The following is a 19926-nucleotide window of genomic DNA, read 5'->3' on the forward strand; positions in this document are numbered from 1 at the left end:
ATTTTTTAATAAATTATATGATTAGATTCTGTATTATATAAAAATAGAAGTTCTATAAGAATTAAATATGATAAAATTATATTAAATAGGTAAATTAACAAATTTTATTTTTTAATTGTTTCATTTAAATAAATTATCACTCATCATTAAAATGAGTTAAAATTCGTGAACTATATAATATTTTTATACAAAAAATAACTTTATTAAGATATGTTAAACTTTTATATCTACAACTATATATTATCTTTTATTTATTTTGAAACTCTTGACAATATATTTTTTAAAATGTTTATATAAAAAGATATAATATTATATAATAACCTTTAATTCATATACTATTTAAAAATATGTTATTAGAAAACTATGAAATTTTAGTAGTTCAAATCAAATTTTAATTATAATGTTTTCTTAATTATAACAAAATCTGTTGAGAAAATTTCGAAAATATCACCAAAAATTTAAATATTTTTTTATTATAAAATAATGTATTAATGTAGTAACAAAAAAAAATTCAAAATGTAATCTTCCAAACTTAAATATAGTACTGTAATTTTTCAAAGTTTACTTGACAAAATATAAATTTTGAAAATAAATATTCAAACTCAAAATGATAATATTTCAAATTTTACAAAATATTAAATCACAGATAATAAATAATAACTTTTTGAAATGCACCATGGAAAAAAATAAACTATATATGTTGTAAAAATTAAAGCAATCGAATATTTTGAAAATATAATTAAAAAAAAAACTTAATATCATAGCATCCAAAAAATATCTTAATACATTAAAATTTAGTAAAATAATATGATAGATGCTACTATGAATAAAATTTACTAAAATAATAGATCTATAATATTTAAACAAATGTTTTTTACTTAAATTCTGTAAAATAATAAAATAATATATGTTAAAGTATATTTTTTAAAGAGAGCATGCAAATATAAATTATCTTGAACATATTTATTTTCTATAATATAAATTTTAAATTTTTAAAAATGTATTATAACAGAATTTATAAATTAAAGAAAAACATATTTTGAAGGAGGTTTTCTATTTGATTATTTCATATTGTTATTTTATTGTATCTAACTCAAAAATATATTAGTAAGAAATAAACATTAATAACAAAGTAAAATGTATTAAAAAACACTATATATGAATAATGCTGAATAAAAAATAAAACAATAATATTATAGAATTACATAATATATAATACTAAAATGAAAATTTTAAATTTAAAATATTTGTAATAATATCTAATGCATTTATAAAATGAAAAAAATATCCGCACGAACGTGCGGGTCAAAATCTAGTAATATATTAAAACAAAGTTCTATTTTCTATCTACTTTTAACAAGTCATACTAGGACCCTCTAAAAATTAACATATTTTATTATTTACATTAATAATAAAACAAATATAAATATAAATTTATTTTTAAATATAACAAATTATGTTGAAAAAGAATCTAACAAAATCTTACCAACCTTCTAAATATTTTTATAAAATAACACTTAATTAATTTCGTAAATACTAATATAACTTTATAATTCAATGTTAATTAAAAATTTATTATAAAACAAGAAATAAAATTCTATACTATTTTATATATATTTTAATTATATTATATATTATATTAAAATAGAAGTAATATATGAATTAAATATGGGTAAATTTATCTATTTTATTTTTAAAATATTTTCATTTAAATAAATTATCACTCATCGTCAAAATGTATTTAAATTCGTAAACTATATTATATTTTTTAGAAAAATAAATTTATAAACATAAATTCATTAACATAGGTTAAACTATTATATCTACAACAACTTATTTTTTTACTTTGAAACTCTCAACAATATATTGTTTAAAAAATAATAATATACAAAAATGTAATAGTTTATAACTAACCTTTAGTTCATATACTATTTAAAAATATGTTATTAGAAAACTATAGAATTTTAATTATTCATTCAAAATATTAATGACAAATCAAATTTTAATTATAAATTTAATATTTATATTAATTATAAACATATTCTGAGAGATGTATAAAAATCTTACCGAAATTAAAATTATTTATATAAAATAATGTATTTATTTAATAACAAAACAATTTCAAAAATCATATAATCTCCCACCTCAAATATAGTTGTGTAATTTTCCAAACAATTTTGACAAAATATAAAATTTAAAAAAATAAGTATGCAAACTTAAAATGATAATGTTTTAAATTTTTCAAAAGGTATAATCATAGATAATAAAGAATAACTTCTTGAAATGTAACACGGAAAAACAAACTATGTTATAAAAATTAAAGTAATCTAATATTTTGAAGTCTTAATTTAATAACAAAAAAAAATTAATATCATAACATCCAAAAAATATTCTATATCAATAAAATTTACTAAAATAATATGATGGATGCTACCATGTATACAATTTACTACAATAATAGGTATATACCTATTATACAATTTACTACAATAATATGTATATAACACTAAAATTAAAATTATATACTTAAAATATTTATAATAAATCAAAAGTATACATTCATAAGATGAAAAATATCTGCACGAATGTGCGGGTCAAAATCTAGTTCGTATTAAACCCAATCAAACTCCCAAAGAGGTACTTATTATTGATATGAGCTAGATTTGATCTTTGTTTATGAATAATTACTCTCTATATTATATATATATATTGAGAAAAGAAAAGAGTTTGCAGCTTGACCTTGAAGAAGGAGATGAAATTGACGCACTTGTCCACCAGACAGGAGGAGGGCTCAGCTTTTGTGCGCTATCAGAACTATCTTAGTTATTAGTACGGTTCACACAATATTTATATTTATTTAATTATTTTCATCTATCTATCAATACAAAAGTTGGATTCTGATCAACGTTAACAAGTTAATAACTGTGGAGTAATTTATGGATGAATGTGCTTTTTCATATAGAATTCATACAAAGGAAGTTTACAAAAGAAAATAATTCATAGTACAAAGGAGATTGGTGGATATGTTGTTTTTTCGAATTATATGTGATATACATAAAAAAAATGGTACAAGAACAAATCATTGTCAATATGATCATCCTTGGAGACCTTGGCCCCCATTATGACTAGTCAATATATATAACAAAATGTATATAATTAGATCTATTTTTTAGCCTTACATGTCGTCTAGCTCACGTGGCAAAATGGTTATCTGCCCATCAAGCTCCACGCAATTCTCTGAATTTTCAATTAAATTTTCACTTAAATTATCCGAGTTGGGCCATACCATATGAATAATGATATGCTTTGTAATTCTCAGAAAGAAAAAAAAAACTTGTAACTTTTTTGTATTTGACACACTTTAAATCCACTAATTTCGTAGCAAATACTACTCGATTAAGAACATAGCCTACTCGTTGACAAAAAACAAAGAACATAGGTCCCTAGGCTCTGTAAGGAATAATGTGTAAAGTTAAATGGAATCTTAAAGAGGAACTATATTTTTTGTTTACATTTCTTTTAAAAAATTAATTTTCATATTTGTGCTTGAGAGATTCTGTAGGATACACATAAATTTTTTTTTGTCACAAATATAGCCTTTAAAGATCAAAATGACCAAAATATTTTATTAAGAGGTATGTTTTTGGGTTTATGGTTTAGAATTTAGGGTTTAGGGTTAATAATTTAGGGTTTAGGGTTTAGAGTTAAGCGGTGGGCTTTTGGGGGTATGATTTCAAATTTTAAAAACTTTAAAAATTTTAAAATTTACAAAATAAAAAAGTCTATTTTGGTCATTTTATTTTTTGAGGTCTATTTTTGTGACACAAAACTTAAAAAATATATATTTGAGAGAATTGCCTTTTGTGTTTTTCTTTGCATCATATTTTTATTTTTATAATCATATATTCATATTTGTGTAAAATATATATAGTTTTAGATGATTAGTAATGGTTTTGATAATTTTATTGAATTTGTGCAGGTTATAATATGTTTAACATTCTAATATAAATAATTTTTATTATGAAATATGTAATCAGATTTAAATAAAATCAGAATTTTTTTGACGTAATTAGTTAAAAAAATATTCATACTCTAAAACCTAATGTTGAACCTACCTAAAAGTCTAGATCCTGAAACCGACTAAGTCCAACATATATACTCAAAAATATTGATATAAAGTAATTATTTAAATTTTTCTGAACTTAATTTGTAATATAATATTTTATGCGATGTTTTCATATTTGATAAGAATCCACGATCAACACAGAACTCTAATGATATGCATATAAATTAGGGAAATTACACTAGATAGCAAAAAAAGAGATGGAAATTAGGTAGGTGGTAAAGGCACTGTGCTTTTTGAAGTAATACCAAAAGTGTCCCTATTACTATAAAAAAAAGTAAATTAAACAACATGTTACACGTGAGATGAACAGATGGTTGCACAAAGAAAAATAATATTAATGCAAAAAATCTAAAGACACTGTTGCACAGAGAGAGAAAATGATAATAATGCAAAGAATCGAGAATGTTCAAATACTCTTTTTCTTTCCTGCAAAAACCCAAAGAGATTTGATATAATTCATATCTCAATATATGGTCTCTCTGTAAAAGTAAATCTCATTTCTTAGTTCTGTCTGCAAAATATGTCTGCAAAATCTCATTATTCGACCCCTCCCGGATCACCAAAACAAATCCATGTAAGAAGCATCGTTTTATATCTAACAATAATAATCTAATCCAGTTACATATATTTGTAACCGGAGGAGACCAGACCTTCTGCTTCTGTTTCTCGTCTCTGCTGACCACCGCTCCAGTCCTCCGTCTCCAAACGACGACGCGAAACGGGAGGAGAATGAAGAGGATCAGCGCGTGGATGATCGTGACGAGACACCTGAGCTCTCGCATGGAGAAGAGGGCTCTAACGCGGCCGCTTACTCCCGACGTTAGAAGCAAAGTTGATGTATCTGACATTGTTTCCACCGCCATTGAAATTTAAGGAAGAGCCTGTAACGGGTAATCTAAAGGTTGAATCTTTTTCTCTGTATATTAAGATCATTCCTCTGCTTGAACAGATCATAAACGAAGGAAAATGGTTAAAAAAAAAAAAGACAGCATTTTTGTTTGTTTTTTTTCTTATTCCAAAATTAGAGAAATGAGAAATAACTTTGAATGAAAAATCCAAGATTTATTTACTATATCCGGTTTCATTATCTCATTACTTCAAGTATTTCAAATAATTATTAACACTGTATCCGGATTGTAAAATATCTTACAAGTGTGTAAAATATCTGGCGTTTATAAAATATCTTAGTTGGATATGAAAATATCTTCCTTCTAATCACATTTACGCCACACTTTTTGAAAAATATGTTACAACTCATCGCTTTTTAATTATTGAACATATATCCGGTTTCAATATCTAAGTACTTCAAGTATCTCAAATGTAACCGGTTTAGTTCATAGATTACGCTTCCTCTTCACTTGTAATAAAAATCAATTTTGTTCCTCAACCCCGGTAGCAGGTCATTAAATACGTCTCAGCTCAAGGACAGAATTGGCAAGTCAGCACAAAAATTACTTGGTTCTGCAAATAATTAAAAAAAATGCATAGATCTGCAATTACCACGCTGAATTTTGATTTCTAGCTAAATAGGCCTATAAATTATCTCCAATTTTGAATTAAATTATAAAATTTCTATTTAAGAACTCCATAAAATCTGGTTAAAACCTTGTAAGTTCTTCATTGACCCGTGATTTGGCTATGGTTGGCCCGATAAAAACCTAGATAAATCTAATGATCTTTAAAAAATTAACTTAAATTTAATTTCATAATAAATTAGTCAAATAATTTTTATTTCATGAAACTGAGATAAAAATCTAATTATATTGGAATATTTAAAGACAATAAGACTATAAAGCAAAAGATATTCAGGTCTAGTGGTTGTGGTAAGGAATGTTAGCTAATTTGTCTCGTGTTCGGATTTTGGGAAGTTTTTTTGTTTTTTTTATTTATTTTCATTTTATTATTGGCACAATCGTAATTAAACTGTCTTCCTCCTAAAGCCAGCTTTTAAGTTTCATGTAACTTTCACCATGGTTGCTATCTGAGTTTCTTTAACAGCTTAGCCTTTTTCTTATAAACGGCTTCTAAACGACTCAAATATACAGATCCGGTAACCAATATTCGATTGCAATCATTCAAAAATCAAAATAGTAATTTTTTTTTATGAAACGATTTTTTAGCCGAGATTAAATTGATTCATATTGTTTTGGTAACTGCTTATATAACTAATCTGTAGGAAGAAAGATAATCAATTACTATATTATAATACTTGGTTTATTTTTTAGTAGGTCATAACAATCGTAAAAAAGAGAAAGAGGAAACTGTTTTTAAAAGATACAGTTACCAAAAAAAAAGATAATGCGGTAGTTAGTGTTTAAAAAAAATATTAATTATATAAAGAGAATAATTAATGGTTCCTTAAATAAAGGAATTAAATAGTTGGACTCAACTAATATCAATTGGGCATGTTCCTGTTTTAATAGTACTGATGATGCTAATTCATAAAGTTAAATAAAGTAAACTAGAGATTTACTCGCCGTCACTAGAGTAAATAAGAGTATTAGGTTAACCGGTGACCAACCAGGAGCTGCCAAATGTCAACCGAATACACTTCCCCTCTCTCCTCTCTGTCTCTTTCTATTTCTCTCTCATCGCCACTGACTTTGCTCCTCTCTGATTAAACAGAGGAAGAAATTCAAACTTCATCTCTTCCAAAGCTCTAATCTTTTCTTTTCCCTTTCCTTTCCTTCTCATAGACGTCGAGACTAGAAGATATCTTCTTTTTTTTCCTGATCAAACGTGTTTTATTTTTGGTCTCGGTCGTCTTCTCTCTCCCAGAGCAAATCATTCATTTAGATTCTTTTCTTTATTTTCTTGGCGCGTCTCTGGGTTTTCATCTTCCGTCTCAGACAACGAGAAAAGATCAGGTACTAATTCGATCGTCGCTTCAGAGGTTGTATGTAGAGAAGCTCCATCATTTTTTCGATTAGCATCTTTTGATTATTGATTGATTAGGGATCTGTGCTGATTAGATTTGAACAGATCATTTAAAAAAGGGAAAATCTTTAGTCTTTTATTATTAATCTTTCCCTTAATAACCTCTTGTTAGGGTTATGTGTACTGTTGATATTGCTTAATTAGTGGAATCATCCCTTAATCAACGGAGAACTGTTTGTGCGTGTGTGTCTCTCTTTCTCTCTCTCTTGTCTGTGTTATTTATTAGGTGGTGAGTCTTGGTTCTTCTCTGTCTTTGTAGCTTTATAAAGAGAGAGAGCATGCAAAATGGTTGCTAAGAAAGGACGTAGAGACTCTTCAGATTCTTCCCCTTCTGTGGAGGTTGGAGAGATAGACACAAGCTCTCCTTTTCAATCTGTTAAGGATGCTGTTAGTCTCTTCGGTCGTGAAGCTGCCTTTTCCGCTGAAAAGCAGCCTCTCCTTCGAAAACCCAGTCCCCAATCCGCTGAGGTAACCAAACACTTTCTTCAGCTTTGATTCACAAACAGGTTCTGAGTTGTGTTGTGGTTTTGCAGAAAGTTTTGGTTAAGCAAACTGAGCTTCACTTGGCTCAGAAAGAGTTGAACAAGTTAAAGGACCAGCTTAAGAGTGCTGAGACAATCAGAGAGCAAGCCTTGAGTGAGCTCGAGTGGGCTAAGAGAACTGTTGACGAGCTTACTCGCAAGCTTGATGCGGTTAATGAGTCGAGAGATTCTGCTAATAAAGTGACTGAAGCTGCTAAGAGTCTGATCAAAGAAGCGAAACCAGAGAATGTTTCTGTGTCTAGCAGTGATGATGCTGAGGGTTTGGATATGGAACAGTATGGGAAGGTGTGCAAGGAGCTTGATACCGCAAAGCAAGAGCTGAGAAAGATCCGTCAGGTTTCTAATGAGGTTTCTGAAACAAAGACTGTTGCTTTGACCAAAGAAGAGGAAGCTAAGGAAGTGACTAAAGTTTATTCTGAGAAGATCGAGTTGCTTAGAAAGGAGATCGCAGCTGTTAATGAATCAGTTGAACAGACCAAGCTTGCTTGTTCTCAAGCTCAGAAAGAACAGTCTGAGATTTTTGCAGAGAAGGAGATTCAGCACCAATCCTATAAAGCTGGCATGGAAGAGTCTGCCAAGAAGCTGCTCGCTTTGAAGAGCGAGTTTGATCCTGAGTTTGCTAAAAAGCTTGAAGCGCAGTTGACTGAAACATACAACGAGATCGATGAGTTGCAGAAGCAAATGGAGACTGCGAAAGCATCTGATACGGAGTCTGTTAATGGTGTGAGTTTGGAGTTGAAAGAAGCAAAGGGTTTACTAGAGAAGTTGGTTGGAGAAGAGAAGTCTTTGCAAGAGTCAGTGGAGTCTCTCAAAGCAGAACTAGAGAAAGTGAAGACAGAGCGCAGTGAAGTTGAAGGCAAGGAGGCTGAGATCGAAACTGTGGCTGGAGATCTTAATCTGAAGCTTAGCAAAAGCAAGAGTGAGCTTGAAGAATGCGTTGCAGAGGAAGGTAAAGCAAAGGCTGCTTTGGAAGATATGATGTCAACCTTGAATCAGATCACTTCTGAGACAGAAGCTTCTCGAAGAGAAGCTGACGCAATGAGAAACAAAGCCGAGGAGCTGAAGAAGGAAGCAGAAACGGCGCATCTCGCGCTTGAGGAGACAGAGCTGAACTTGAGGGTGGCCCTAGATGAAGCTGAAGAAGCAAAAACTGCAGAGGCAAAGGCCCTTGAACAGATAAAGTCCATGTCTGAAAAAACCAACGCTGCACGCAACTCCACGTCATCCGAGTCTGGACCTCAGAGCATCACGCTGTCTCAGGATGAGTTCAAGTCTTTGAGCAAGAGAGCTGAGGTATCTGATAAGTTAGCGGATATGAAAGTGGCGGCTGCGCTGGCTCAGGTGGAAGCAGTGAGAGCTAGCGAAAACGAGACGCTGAAGAAGTTGGAGACGACGCAAGAGGAGATCGAGAAGCTAAAGACTGCAACGGAGGAGGCACTGAAGAAAGCAGCTATGGCTGATGCCGCAAAGAAAGCGGTCGAAGGAGAGCTCAGGAGGTGGCGGGAAAGAGATCAGAAGAAAGCAGAGGAAGCAGCGTCGAGGATTCTTGCGGAGGCTGAGGCCAGGATGTCTGTTGAATCATCACCGCAGCATCTCTACTACAAAGACACGAAACAGAAACCTGTTCACAAGAAGAAGCTGGAGAAGACGAGAACTAGTGTGGTGTCAAAGAAAGTGTTGATGCCGAATCTAAGTGGAATCTTTAGTAGAAAGAAGAATCAAGCGGAGTGGGGTTCTCCTTCTTACCTCCCTGGAGAGAAACCCTTTTGACTGTATTGCTTCTTTTTTTTTTTTAAAGATTTGAGAACTTTTGTTATTGTGAGCAATGAGAAAATTGTGTGCTAAAAGGTTGTTGTGGTTTGAGTCTTTGAGATCAGAGAGGCAGTTGCAGCTTTTTGGTCTGTAATGTGAGAGAAACTGGTGTGTTGCTGTAAATTTGGATCAAATCTATATAGTTTTTTTTTTTCTCTTTTTGTGATTTGTAAATGTTTTTTTTTTTTTAGTTTCTTACATCTACAACTTTGAGATAAAGGTGAAAGAAAAAACATTTAACAATACTGACGAGGTTGGTCGATCTCAAGAATTTTGTCGACCAGATGGGTCAGCATTCGGTGCCTGTCACAAAGCGACGGATGCTTTCTTGAGCGTGAAGACTGTTTTAGTTAGTGTTCTGATGATGAGGAACCCAAAATTTTATCCCAAAATAAATCATTCTAAACATATTTACATATCCTTTTCTGAACAAATATATATTTACATATCATTTTAACAATTTTTTAATTGCTTTATTAAAAGTTTAAAACTGATTTGAAACATATTATTTTCTCTGTTTCTTAAAAACTGTCATTTTAACATTTTTTTTTTGTTACACAAAAGTATCATTTTAGATTTTTAATTTAAATCATATTTATTTTTAATTTAATATTAATTATAAACTGCATTGATCTTATAAATAATTTTATTTATTTTAAATACTATTAGTTAAATATGTGTAACTCATAGGAAGTTAAATGCATTTAATCATTTTAAAATGTCAAAGTTTAACAAACTTTAGATAATCACCAATGTGGCTGCTTTAGAGATGCAAGAGTAACTTTGTATGTCATCACTGTCGTAGATCTGTTTTGGAAATCAATGGTGATGTTTATCATCAAATTAATCCAAATTATCTGCATAATATGTTGCTGAGAATATATATCAGTGATATCACTAATTTAAAGACTCTTTCTTTTGTATTCTTTACAACATGAGATATGCGCTTGCATTTGAACTACCAAAAATTAAACTTTGTAATTTTTTGAAAGATCTAGCATCTACCTGTTATTCATAAAACAAAAAAAAAAATCTAAAGTAGACAAACTCGAACCAAAAATGTTTAAATTAGACAAAATCTATGGCTGTAACTGGTTATTCCTAATAGGAATACATGGAATAAAAGGAATAATTATATGTGGAATAAAGAAAATTGGAATGATCAACAAAATGGAATAAAAACTGAAATTTGTTTTGGAATTGGAATTCCAATCATCCCACACATTCACGATCATTTTTGATATGGAACAAATGAAAAAGATTTTACAAAGGATTTGTTTTTAAGTTTTATTCCATTTTTGGAATATGTGGAATTGATTTCAAAAGGTTTTCCATGTAACTGGTAAATATTTTTTGGAATTCTGTGGAATGATGCATTCCAAACAATTCCATTCCAAAATTTAGCATTCCAGTTGCAGCCTATGTAAGAGTTGGATTCAACTTCCAAAAAGAAGAATCATATATAAACATAAGAAAAAAGTGGTTTACTATCCAAGAAGTGGTAACAAAGTTGCTGATAGAATAGCGAAGGAGACTGTTACGTTTTCTACTGTCCTTAAGTTGAGTTGAAAAAAAAAACAAACCACGACCCGACCAAAAATCCGAAACTGCGGAGGTTTGAGTTCTTTTTTTTTCAAATCACATTTGGTCGGTCTATCTAATTAAATTGCAACGGAAAAAAACAAATGAAAGTGTCGAAACATGGTGTCACCGCCGTGTCAGCGATAATTAATACACACTTAAAACTAATTTTTATTTATCTTTAATAACTTTCTTCTCCAAACTTTCAGTTCCGATCTCTCCACAAAAAAGATACGAACTTTAATTTCAAATGGGAAGCGGAAGAAGAAGATACATGGACGACGACCCTTTAGCCTCCTCCTCCTCTCCCATCACCGTATCCAACCCCCTCGACAGCTTTCTCGGCGAATCGACCTCTCGCTCTGGAAGCTTCGAAAGTGAGAGCATCAGCGAAGAAGCCGATTTTGGACCCGAGAAACTCGCCGGGACCGTAGAGTTCTACGAGAGACATGTCTTCTTGTGCTACAAAAAGCCCTCCTTTTGGCCGGCCAGGATCGAGGCTTCGGAGTTCGATCGGTTGCCGAGGCTTCTCTCTTCCGTCGTGTCTGCGAGGAAGTGTGATATGAAGAAAGAGGTGAACTTTCTTAACCCCTTTGAACGGGCTCCTTTTGAATGTTAATCCCATAACTACTTAGGTTTGCTCATAGCTCTAGTTTGATCCATTGGTTTGTTGTGATTCTAGTCATGAGTTCAGTGAGTTGTGAAAGTTGTTGCTCCTAAGTCCTTTTGGGATTCTCTGATGCTAAAGTTTACAATGTGTTATTTCATCAGTTATGAGTTATCTTTTGTTGTTTCTTCCGTTAATTTGCAGACTCTACTCACAATATGTGAGGGCCATGATGGGACTGAGACATCTAATGGGGATGTGTTGATCTTTCCGGATATGATCAGATACAGGTAACTAACTAGTTAGGATTCTTGATTTAAAAAAAGGCAAACTCATTTTGACATTTTTAAGGTTGAATGTTGCAGAAGGTTGACTCATTTTGATGTGGACACATTTGTGGAAGAGGTGCTTGTGAAGGATGTTGTGTGGCTGCCTGGGAATCCTGAACCTCTGAGTGGCTCATATGTCTTTGTATGTTGTCATGGATCCAGAGACCGGCGTTGTGGGGTTTGTGGACCCTCTCTGGTTAGTAGATTCAGAGAAGAAATTGAAATGTGTGGTCTTGAAGGTGAAGTTTCGGTCAGCCCTTGTTCCCACATTGGTGGTCACAAATACACTGGAGATGTTATCATCTATGGATCAAACATTAACCAGAGAGTCACAGGAAACTGGTAAGTAAAGAACACCATATTTAAAAAAAAAAAAGAAGATTGAGTTGTGTTACTGTTTCTATGAGTTTTAAGTGATTCTTGTTCTCTTTTTAGGTATGGGTTAGTGACTCTAGAAGATGTACCTCAACTGCTGGAGCAACATATTTACAGAGGCCAAATCCTAGACCGCCTTTGGAGGTAACATAGGCTCTCTTTATTGACTTAGTCTCTATACATTTTTTTGGTATTTGAACACTTTAGCTTATTGTTTTATAGGGGTGAAATGGGTCTGTTAGAAGAAGATCAGAAGATAACTCAAGAACAAAGGTTCCAAGAACGAAATGCTGAAAAGATCAACAACGGGGAGGTGTCCCTCGTTGTCCAACAAAATGGGAATTCATCTTGGTGTTTAGAGGAGAAGAATCACACTGAGAATAATACCTCGGAAAAAGAAATCTCTGTTAAAAGTGCATCTTCTCGGGTAAGTAGCAGCAAGAATGGATCTTCCTGCGGATTCAAGGTTTGTGCTGCGATGTCAATGTGGTTGGAGAATTGGGAGAAAGAAGATACATATGCTGCTTTATCTGTTGTTTGTGCTGCTGCATCTGTGGCTATTGCCTATAACTGCTACAAGCAATTGAAATGAAACCGTTTGTTATATATTTTTGGAACGGTTATTATTATTATCTCAACCCATTAGAATGATCCTCTTCGTCTGTATAGAGTTGGTAGAGGATGGCTTATGTAAGAACTGTCTGTTGATAATATATTAGACATCTCTGGTTTGGATTCTTAATGGTTTGTGTCTCTTAACATTTAGCTTACGAAGATGGTACAGATACTGTCTAAGATGTTTGAAGAATGATACAAATCTCAGATGCTTGTTCAGAAAAGAAAAAGACAAGAGAAATAACACACGTTTCAAATAAACTAAACAAGAAACAATAGGAGAATCATCAAATTGGGGACACAGATCAGAAGAAATCAAACTCAAGATAATTGCTCTGGTCAGATCTCACGCTTGTAGATGCAGCAGAAGCCGGTGTAGCAGGAGCATGTTGTTTCACCGGTTCAAGATCAACCGGTTTAGGAACCTCAGGTGGAGTGGCACACCGAACCAGAGCCCAATTCACTCCTTCAAAGAAAGGATGTTGCTTCATCTCCGTCGCTCCACGCTTGTAAGCTAACCTATGCTGTGGCTCCTTCACAAGCAAACTCCTTATCAAATCTCTAGCTGCAAAGCTAACCACCGGAGACTCAGGGAACCTCAAAGGCTGACCAACCACATTGAAGAGCGTCGCTCTATTCCCTGAGCCTTTAAACGGTGTTTTACCAAACAACAACTCATAAAGAAAGATCCCAAAAGTCCACCAGTCAACCGCGCTTCCATGTCCTTCACCTTTGATGATCTCTGGAGCTAAGTACTCGTGTGTCCCCACAAACGACATGGAACGAGCGCTTGTTGGCTCTGCAACGAGCTCCGGTAAGGGAGTAACTTGGTGGTTACCGTTATCTGTTTTGGCTTTCTTGTCTTTCTTGGACTTAGATGAGAAGAACCGAGGACCAAAGCAAGATGTAGGAGCCATTGAGATGCAAGATGGCTGCTGGATGCAAGCGGGTTGCTGCGAGCAAGAAACTGAGTTCTTTGACAAGCCTTCGGATCCAAGATTGGTTGATCTGACTATCGAGAGACTCACAGTACATCTCAGGGAGAGATCAAAATCCGAAAGCATCACGTGTCCATCATCTCTCACAAGAACATTCTCAGGCTTTAGATCACGGTAAATGATCCCCAGCATGTGTAGATACTCCATTGCAAGAAGCACCTCCGCTACATAGAACCTGACATCATTAAAACAAAAGTCAACACACACACAAGAGCGGTTTCTTAGATGTAAAGAAAGTTTGATTCTTACTTTGCAGCTTGCTCGGTGAAGCGTTTCCCTGGCTGTCTCTGTCTCAGCGTATGCAAGTCACCTCCAGGACAAAACTCCATAACCAAACAAGAGAACTTCTCAGTTTCAAAATGACTGTAGAGTGTGGGAAGAAACGGGTGATCAAGACACTGCAGTATCTCTCTCTCGGTCTGAGCTCTAAGAAGCTTTTTCCTGCTAGCCAAAGCTGTTTTGTCCATAACCTTCATGGCAAAGTAACACCTCGTCCCGTTCAACTCAGCGAGATGGACAGTTCCGATATCACCACATCCTAACCTCTTCAAGAGCCTAAAATGGTTCAATCCCAAACCGCCATGTTTGGTTCTGACGGCTTGAATAGCTTCCCACCTCACATCGTTGGCCTTGTGAGGCTTGTTGATGCTGCTGCTGAAGCTGCTGCAAGTGCTCTCATCGCTTATGTCACTGCTCGTGCTCGGTCTACACGTACTGCTCTTCCCGCTCTCTCCTTGCTCGCTGGTCTTGTTGTTGTTAGCGGTTTTGGTGTCAGTGCTTGGATCGGCGAAAGACAAGGTGGAAGAGACTTGATCTGCTAAAGTACTAACTGACATACTTTGACTGGAACTGGTAAGTGATCCTTCTGGAGTTTTGGAGGCCATGGAGGAAAAACTAAACAGAGCCAAAGCTTGATTTGTGATTTGATTTGAGTAACGTTTGTGGACTCTAGTAATCAATATTGCCCACAGACTTCCATCAAAGCTGACCTGTAGCATCAGTTAAAAAAAAAGCAAGCTTGTTACTAAAAAATCATGAGATTAGTAATCATGGATATTACTAAATATGCACAAGTAAGATCTATAAAGAGAAGGAATTTGAGATGTTATGGATCTTGAATTCATCTCCAAACTGAGAGTCAATTGAATCAAAATCAAGCATAAAGCTATTTAAGCTCTCTTGGTTCAGGTTTAACTTTAACTAAACCAAAATCAGATTAAAAATCGAGACTTTTTCAATGCAAAAAGGTGAAGTTTTTTTTCTTTTCTCTATCAAGGGTGGGTTGGTTACACAGATCTCGTTAAAGTAAGAACAGCCAAATAAAAACCTTTTGGATCTACCAAGAATCAGATAATCTAACCCAGAAAAATGAATAGAGCTTTAGAGAGAGAGGGAGAGAGAGAGAGGAAAAAGGCATTAAATTGTTACCTGAAAAGTTCGGATTTTTGAGCGAGAGAGAAGCCCTTTTCTCCAGAAGGAGTAAGCAGGAGAGCAGTCAGTGTTGATGTAAAGATAGAGAGAAATGAACACATCTCCTTGCTTCCATGGAAACAGGGATAGATAGAAGAGAGTTCTGTGAAAGAGAAGAGAGAGAGATAGAGAGAGTTTGGTCAAAGAAAAAGTTAGAATACTTTTTTATTTTAATATTTTTTAGGGATTCAATTATTTCAAGGTTTTCTCCAAAATGGAAGACAAATGTTTACATCAATGATCCCCTCGTGAGCTGTAATAGTTTGAGCCTTTTTAGACACAAAATAAAATTTCATAAAGATTATCATCTATTCTTTGATAAAAAAAAGTAAGATTATTATCTATTTTTACAAATTTGTTACAAGAAGAAACATAGAAATGGATAGTTTGTAATTAAAGTTTTTGTTTACGTGATATAAATTTTGACATTTTTCGCATGTTATTTTGTAAGTATGATAATGATTTCACAAGAAAAAAATCGCTTATGTGTTTGGAAAGTGTAGCTCTATCGCTTGCCAATTTAAATTAAGATCTGTATTTTAGAATCTGAATTTTGGATACATGTGCCTGACTTAGTATTTCATATATCCTTCCAATAAATGTACAAAGAGATATTATAAATCTGTATTTATTATAGTTTCCACAAATAGTTATACACTCCAAAAAAATAAATGTCTATGTAATCTTAGTGAAATCTCACTAATAATACATGCCTGAATGATTTTATGTATAAAAATGTGTAGAGCGAATATATAATTATAAATTTCACCATCATCATTTTATAAAGCTAAGAAGTTCTAACTTAACGATGCCCAAAAAGGATTGAAGCAATTTCTGATTTATTTCAATATCAATCTAAGATTGCATGCCCCATGGTTTCTTGAATACTTTACCAATGAATCGAGCAGAAACAATGTTTTTTGTGGATATAGTTCAACAGGATGTTGACAAAACAGAAGATTGCTCAGCATAAAGAAACACAAGTAGGTATAATTTGTTCAATTTAGCTATCTCAATAATTCATTTTTAATATGTATACTAGATTTTAATCTGCGTTTTGAAAATGCGGGATAAGTTTTTGATGAAAATTTTATATAATCGTTATTTTCTCTTTATTTAAAGTAGGTATGGATATAAAATCCGTAATCCGAAGTCCCAACCGAACTCAAACCAAAAAATCTAATCCATACCGATCCGGATCCGAAATGTATGAAATATTATACGCTAGTAAAAAACATATCCGAACCCAAAATGTTATTAGCCAAACTCAAACGGACAATCCGAAAAAACCTGAAAATATCCAAAAACCGATCCGAATGTCAAAATTAATCACAAATAAAAATATTTGACACATAAATATGTACTTCAAATATTCAGTTATAGGCTTATTTTGAAATGATATATAAAACAAGTATTTAATTTTTAAATAAGTACCTTAAATATCTAGTTTTATATAAATAAGTATTTATTTCTTATGTTTTGTTTTTAAAGTTTGGATTAAACTTCAGATATATCCAAACCAAACCAATATAACGCAAATCCGAACGATATATTGTCATTTTATGGATTTTTGGATGTGATACAAATTAGAACCAAAATTGATGTATTATATCCCAACTCGTAAGTGTTAATATAAATTGAATTCATTATTTAAAAAACATTAGATTAGTTATTTATTTGTTTAATTTTAGTATAGGGTATATAATTAATAATAAGAGTAAATTTCATGTTTACCATTTTCAAGGTACCATTCTTCATTTTAACCACCATTAAAGAAACATTTTCAAAAATACATTCTTCATTAAGTGGCAAAAGATTCTTATACCATTGTTCTCTATATATAATAAATAATTATTTAAATAAGATATATATATATATATATTTTGATGTTTTCGAATTATACTTTTTTAAATTCGACCTTTTTTATAAATTTATTTTTTTGAACTTTTTTCGAATTTTTGTTTTTCTTTTTGAAAATCAAAAATTATGTTTGAAACTTTTTCAAAAAAAATATTTTTTTTAACTATTTATTAGAATCCTAAATTTTACACTCCAAAAATCTTACCACCCCTCAAATTTAAATCCTAACTCTCGATTAGTTAACTCCAGAGATATAAATGTCTTTTATCTTTCGTTAAAAATAGGATAAAAGTAGTTAGTGTAAACTTGAAAAGTGATATTATGAATATGATATTTGTGGTAATTTCATAATAATAATTAAATTAGGTATAAATAGAAATACTAAGAATCCAAAAAAAAAAGGTTTAGCCTAGACTATTTGTAAGTGTGGAAGTCTCATTCGTCGAGTGGTTTGACTAAAAGTTCATTAATGTTTCTACACCAGAATATTTGGGTTTCGATCCCAAGAGAAGACAGAATAATGTGAATTAATGGATAAAAGACTTATAAGAAATTTGCAGCATAACGCAAAGATAACGTCAAGCGTGGATCCCATATGGTAGTTCAAGTGATGCAACCAGACGTGAATCCTCATAAGACAAGTATAATTGTCAGTTGGTTGTAGAATCGTCTGTAATATTTCTCATATAGTTTGTAATAGGATAATTAATTATTCAGCGTTTAAAAAAAATGTAAGTAGATAAAGATTGTTTATGTTCTAATACTATTTGATTGTAAAGAGTTTGATTCAACTGTTTGAGTTGAGTTTTGGTTTAACATTTTTAGTAATTTCTAAAGGATGCAACACAGGAATTGTACAAGCTAATTTATTACTAATTTTGTTCAAACATATTTTTTATCCAAATTTCTCATGGAATTATATGCATAAGTGCTAATATGATTGTATATGTTGTTTTCTATCATTATAAAAATAAATTAATAAACGATCCCAATTTATATTCTATCTCAATATAAATAAAAATACAACTTCACGTAAATTAGTTTACCCGAAAGCTGTTAACTCTGTTAATTCAAGTAAAATTTGTGTGTTCACTAAAGTCAACCAAAATAATTCCCTATGATGAGCGTGCTTTTATAACGTGTACATGTATATATTTTTTCCCAATTTACTTATGTGGTAAGATACTGTAATGTTATATCGAGTTAATCACTGTTTAATTATAGTTTATATCCACTCTGCTTTATACTTTAATTAGTACAACCCAAATGTCAGAACACAGTCCACATGATTTTGTTTGGCGTCAAGAAAATAAAAATACAAAATAATTGTCCACCTGATTTAATTATATCCACTTTCGTTAAAACATAACCTATCTTATGTTTTTAAAAAAACATAACCCATCTTTTTCGCTTCAAAAAATGTTGTTTATGCTGTTCAAAAAATGTTCTTTTGAACAGCAGACTAAAAATGTTCTTTCAAATATAATTAAATCACCAAGAAAGTAAACAAATCGTATTGAATTATTCATGCCATTACAATACAAAAAGAATTTGTTTGATTGATTCATATAATCGACCGGTTAGATATCTTTTATGATTTGAAGTATTTTTGTATAAGAAAATGAATCTGAGTAAAACAATTTTTTATTATTAAAAACCACAAAAGAGAGTTAAGGATTAATAAAGGTGATATTAATACTGAGAGGTCCCAAAAACAAGATCTGAGTATCTGACAGAGATAGATGAAGAATGGGTTGTCATGTTCGCCAACACAAGTCCCACTTCGGAAAGAGATGTGATGAATCTCTCTTAAGTCTCTAACTACTTACAAGTTACAACCAATCAACAGCTCACTAGACAAATCCCTAATTTTAATCATCTTCCTGTAAAACCAAAAGCAAAACGATAATGAACTAAAAATCAGAGCCTTTTTCAACTTTCAATATATTGTTGTTGTATACGATTGTACAATTTGATTTCAGTTTGTTCTTACAGAAACTAAAACCAAGTAACACAATTTGTACTTGAAATTGGATCGGCTTGATTTGCCATGAAGTCTAATTCATTTATATTAATTAGGGGCGGACATTTCGGTTTAATTACGGGTTTGGTTTGGGTTATTTGGGTCTAAAAAAACTTGAACCAAAATCAACCCATATTAGTATGGTTTGGGTTAATAAAATCAAACCGAACCAAACCATTTTGGTTGATAAAATTTTGAACCAAATGGATTCGACATATACTTTGATTTGGTTTGAATCGATTTGGGTTCGATTGGATCGGTTTGGTTCGGTTTGGTTTTTTCTGCCTACGCCTAATATTAACGCCATGATAAGTTATCGGATAATTTTAATTTCAGCTTAGGCAGCATTTTAGATTCTTAAATATTACTCCTTCCGTTCCAAAATGATTTATGTTTTAAAAAAATATTTTGTTTCTAAAAGATCAATATTTTACATTTTCGATGTATGTATTAATGTCAAAGTGTAAATTTCAAAAACAATAATTGTGTTTACTAAATTTTGATTAGTTTTAAACATGAAAATTAATATATTTATTATCAAAATTTTACGTATTTTTTTAGGAGTAATTAATACTGTAATATAACTGGTTCGGTATTCCGGTTACGCCGACTAAAGTGTTAGAAAGATGGGGAACTTGGTGACTGGCTCAA

General features: G+C 31.9%; 3 protein-coding genes across 3 annotated transcripts; 2 read left to right on the forward strand and 1 right to left on the reverse strand.

Annotated features, from left to right (window-relative positions):
- Nucleotides 1-6593: 6593 nt before the first annotated feature.
- On the forward strand, nucleotides 6594-9583 carry LOC103845027 (WEB family protein At5g55860). The gene is made up of 3 exons (XM_009121855.3): nucleotides 6594-6993; nucleotides 7323-7531; nucleotides 7597-9583. The coding sequence occupies exons 2-3, from the start codon at nucleotides 7349-7351 to the stop codon at nucleotides 9373-9375; spliced, it is 1962 nt and encodes a 653-aa protein (XP_009120103.1). The 5' UTR covers nucleotides 6594-6993; nucleotides 7323-7348; the 3' UTR covers nucleotides 9376-9583.
- A 1325-nt stretch (nucleotides 9584-10908) lies between these two features.
- On the forward strand, nucleotides 10909-13046 carry LOC103845028 (altered inheritance of mitochondria protein 32). The gene is made up of 5 exons (XM_009121856.3): nucleotides 10909-11572; nucleotides 11810-11895; nucleotides 11971-12276; nucleotides 12370-12453; nucleotides 12532-13046. The coding sequence occupies exons 1-5, from the start codon at nucleotides 11249-11251 to the stop codon at nucleotides 12899-12901; spliced, it is 1170 nt and encodes a 389-aa protein (XP_009120104.1). The 5' UTR covers nucleotides 10909-11248; the 3' UTR covers nucleotides 12902-13046.
- On the reverse strand, nucleotides 13039-15604 carry LOC103845029 (serine/threonine-protein kinase D6PK). The gene is made up of 3 exons (XM_009121857.3): nucleotides 15351-15604; nucleotides 14172-14911; nucleotides 13039-14097 (listed from the first exon to the last, which is right to left on the reverse strand). The coding sequence occupies exons 2-3, from the start codon at nucleotides 14804-14806 to the stop codon at nucleotides 13230-13232; spliced, it is 1503 nt and encodes a 500-aa protein (XP_009120105.2). The 5' UTR covers nucleotides 14807-14911; nucleotides 15351-15604; the 3' UTR covers nucleotides 13039-13229.
- Between the last annotated feature and the right edge of the window lie 4322 nt (nucleotides 15605-19926).

The sequence above is a fragment of the Brassica rapa genome, chromosome A10 (genome assembly GCF_000309985.2).
Source record: "Brassica rapa cultivar Chiifu-401-42 chromosome A10, CAAS_Brap_v3.01, whole genome shotgun sequence".
NCBI classification, from domain to species: Eukaryota; Viridiplantae; Streptophyta; class Magnoliopsida; order Brassicales; family Brassicaceae; genus Brassica; species Brassica rapa.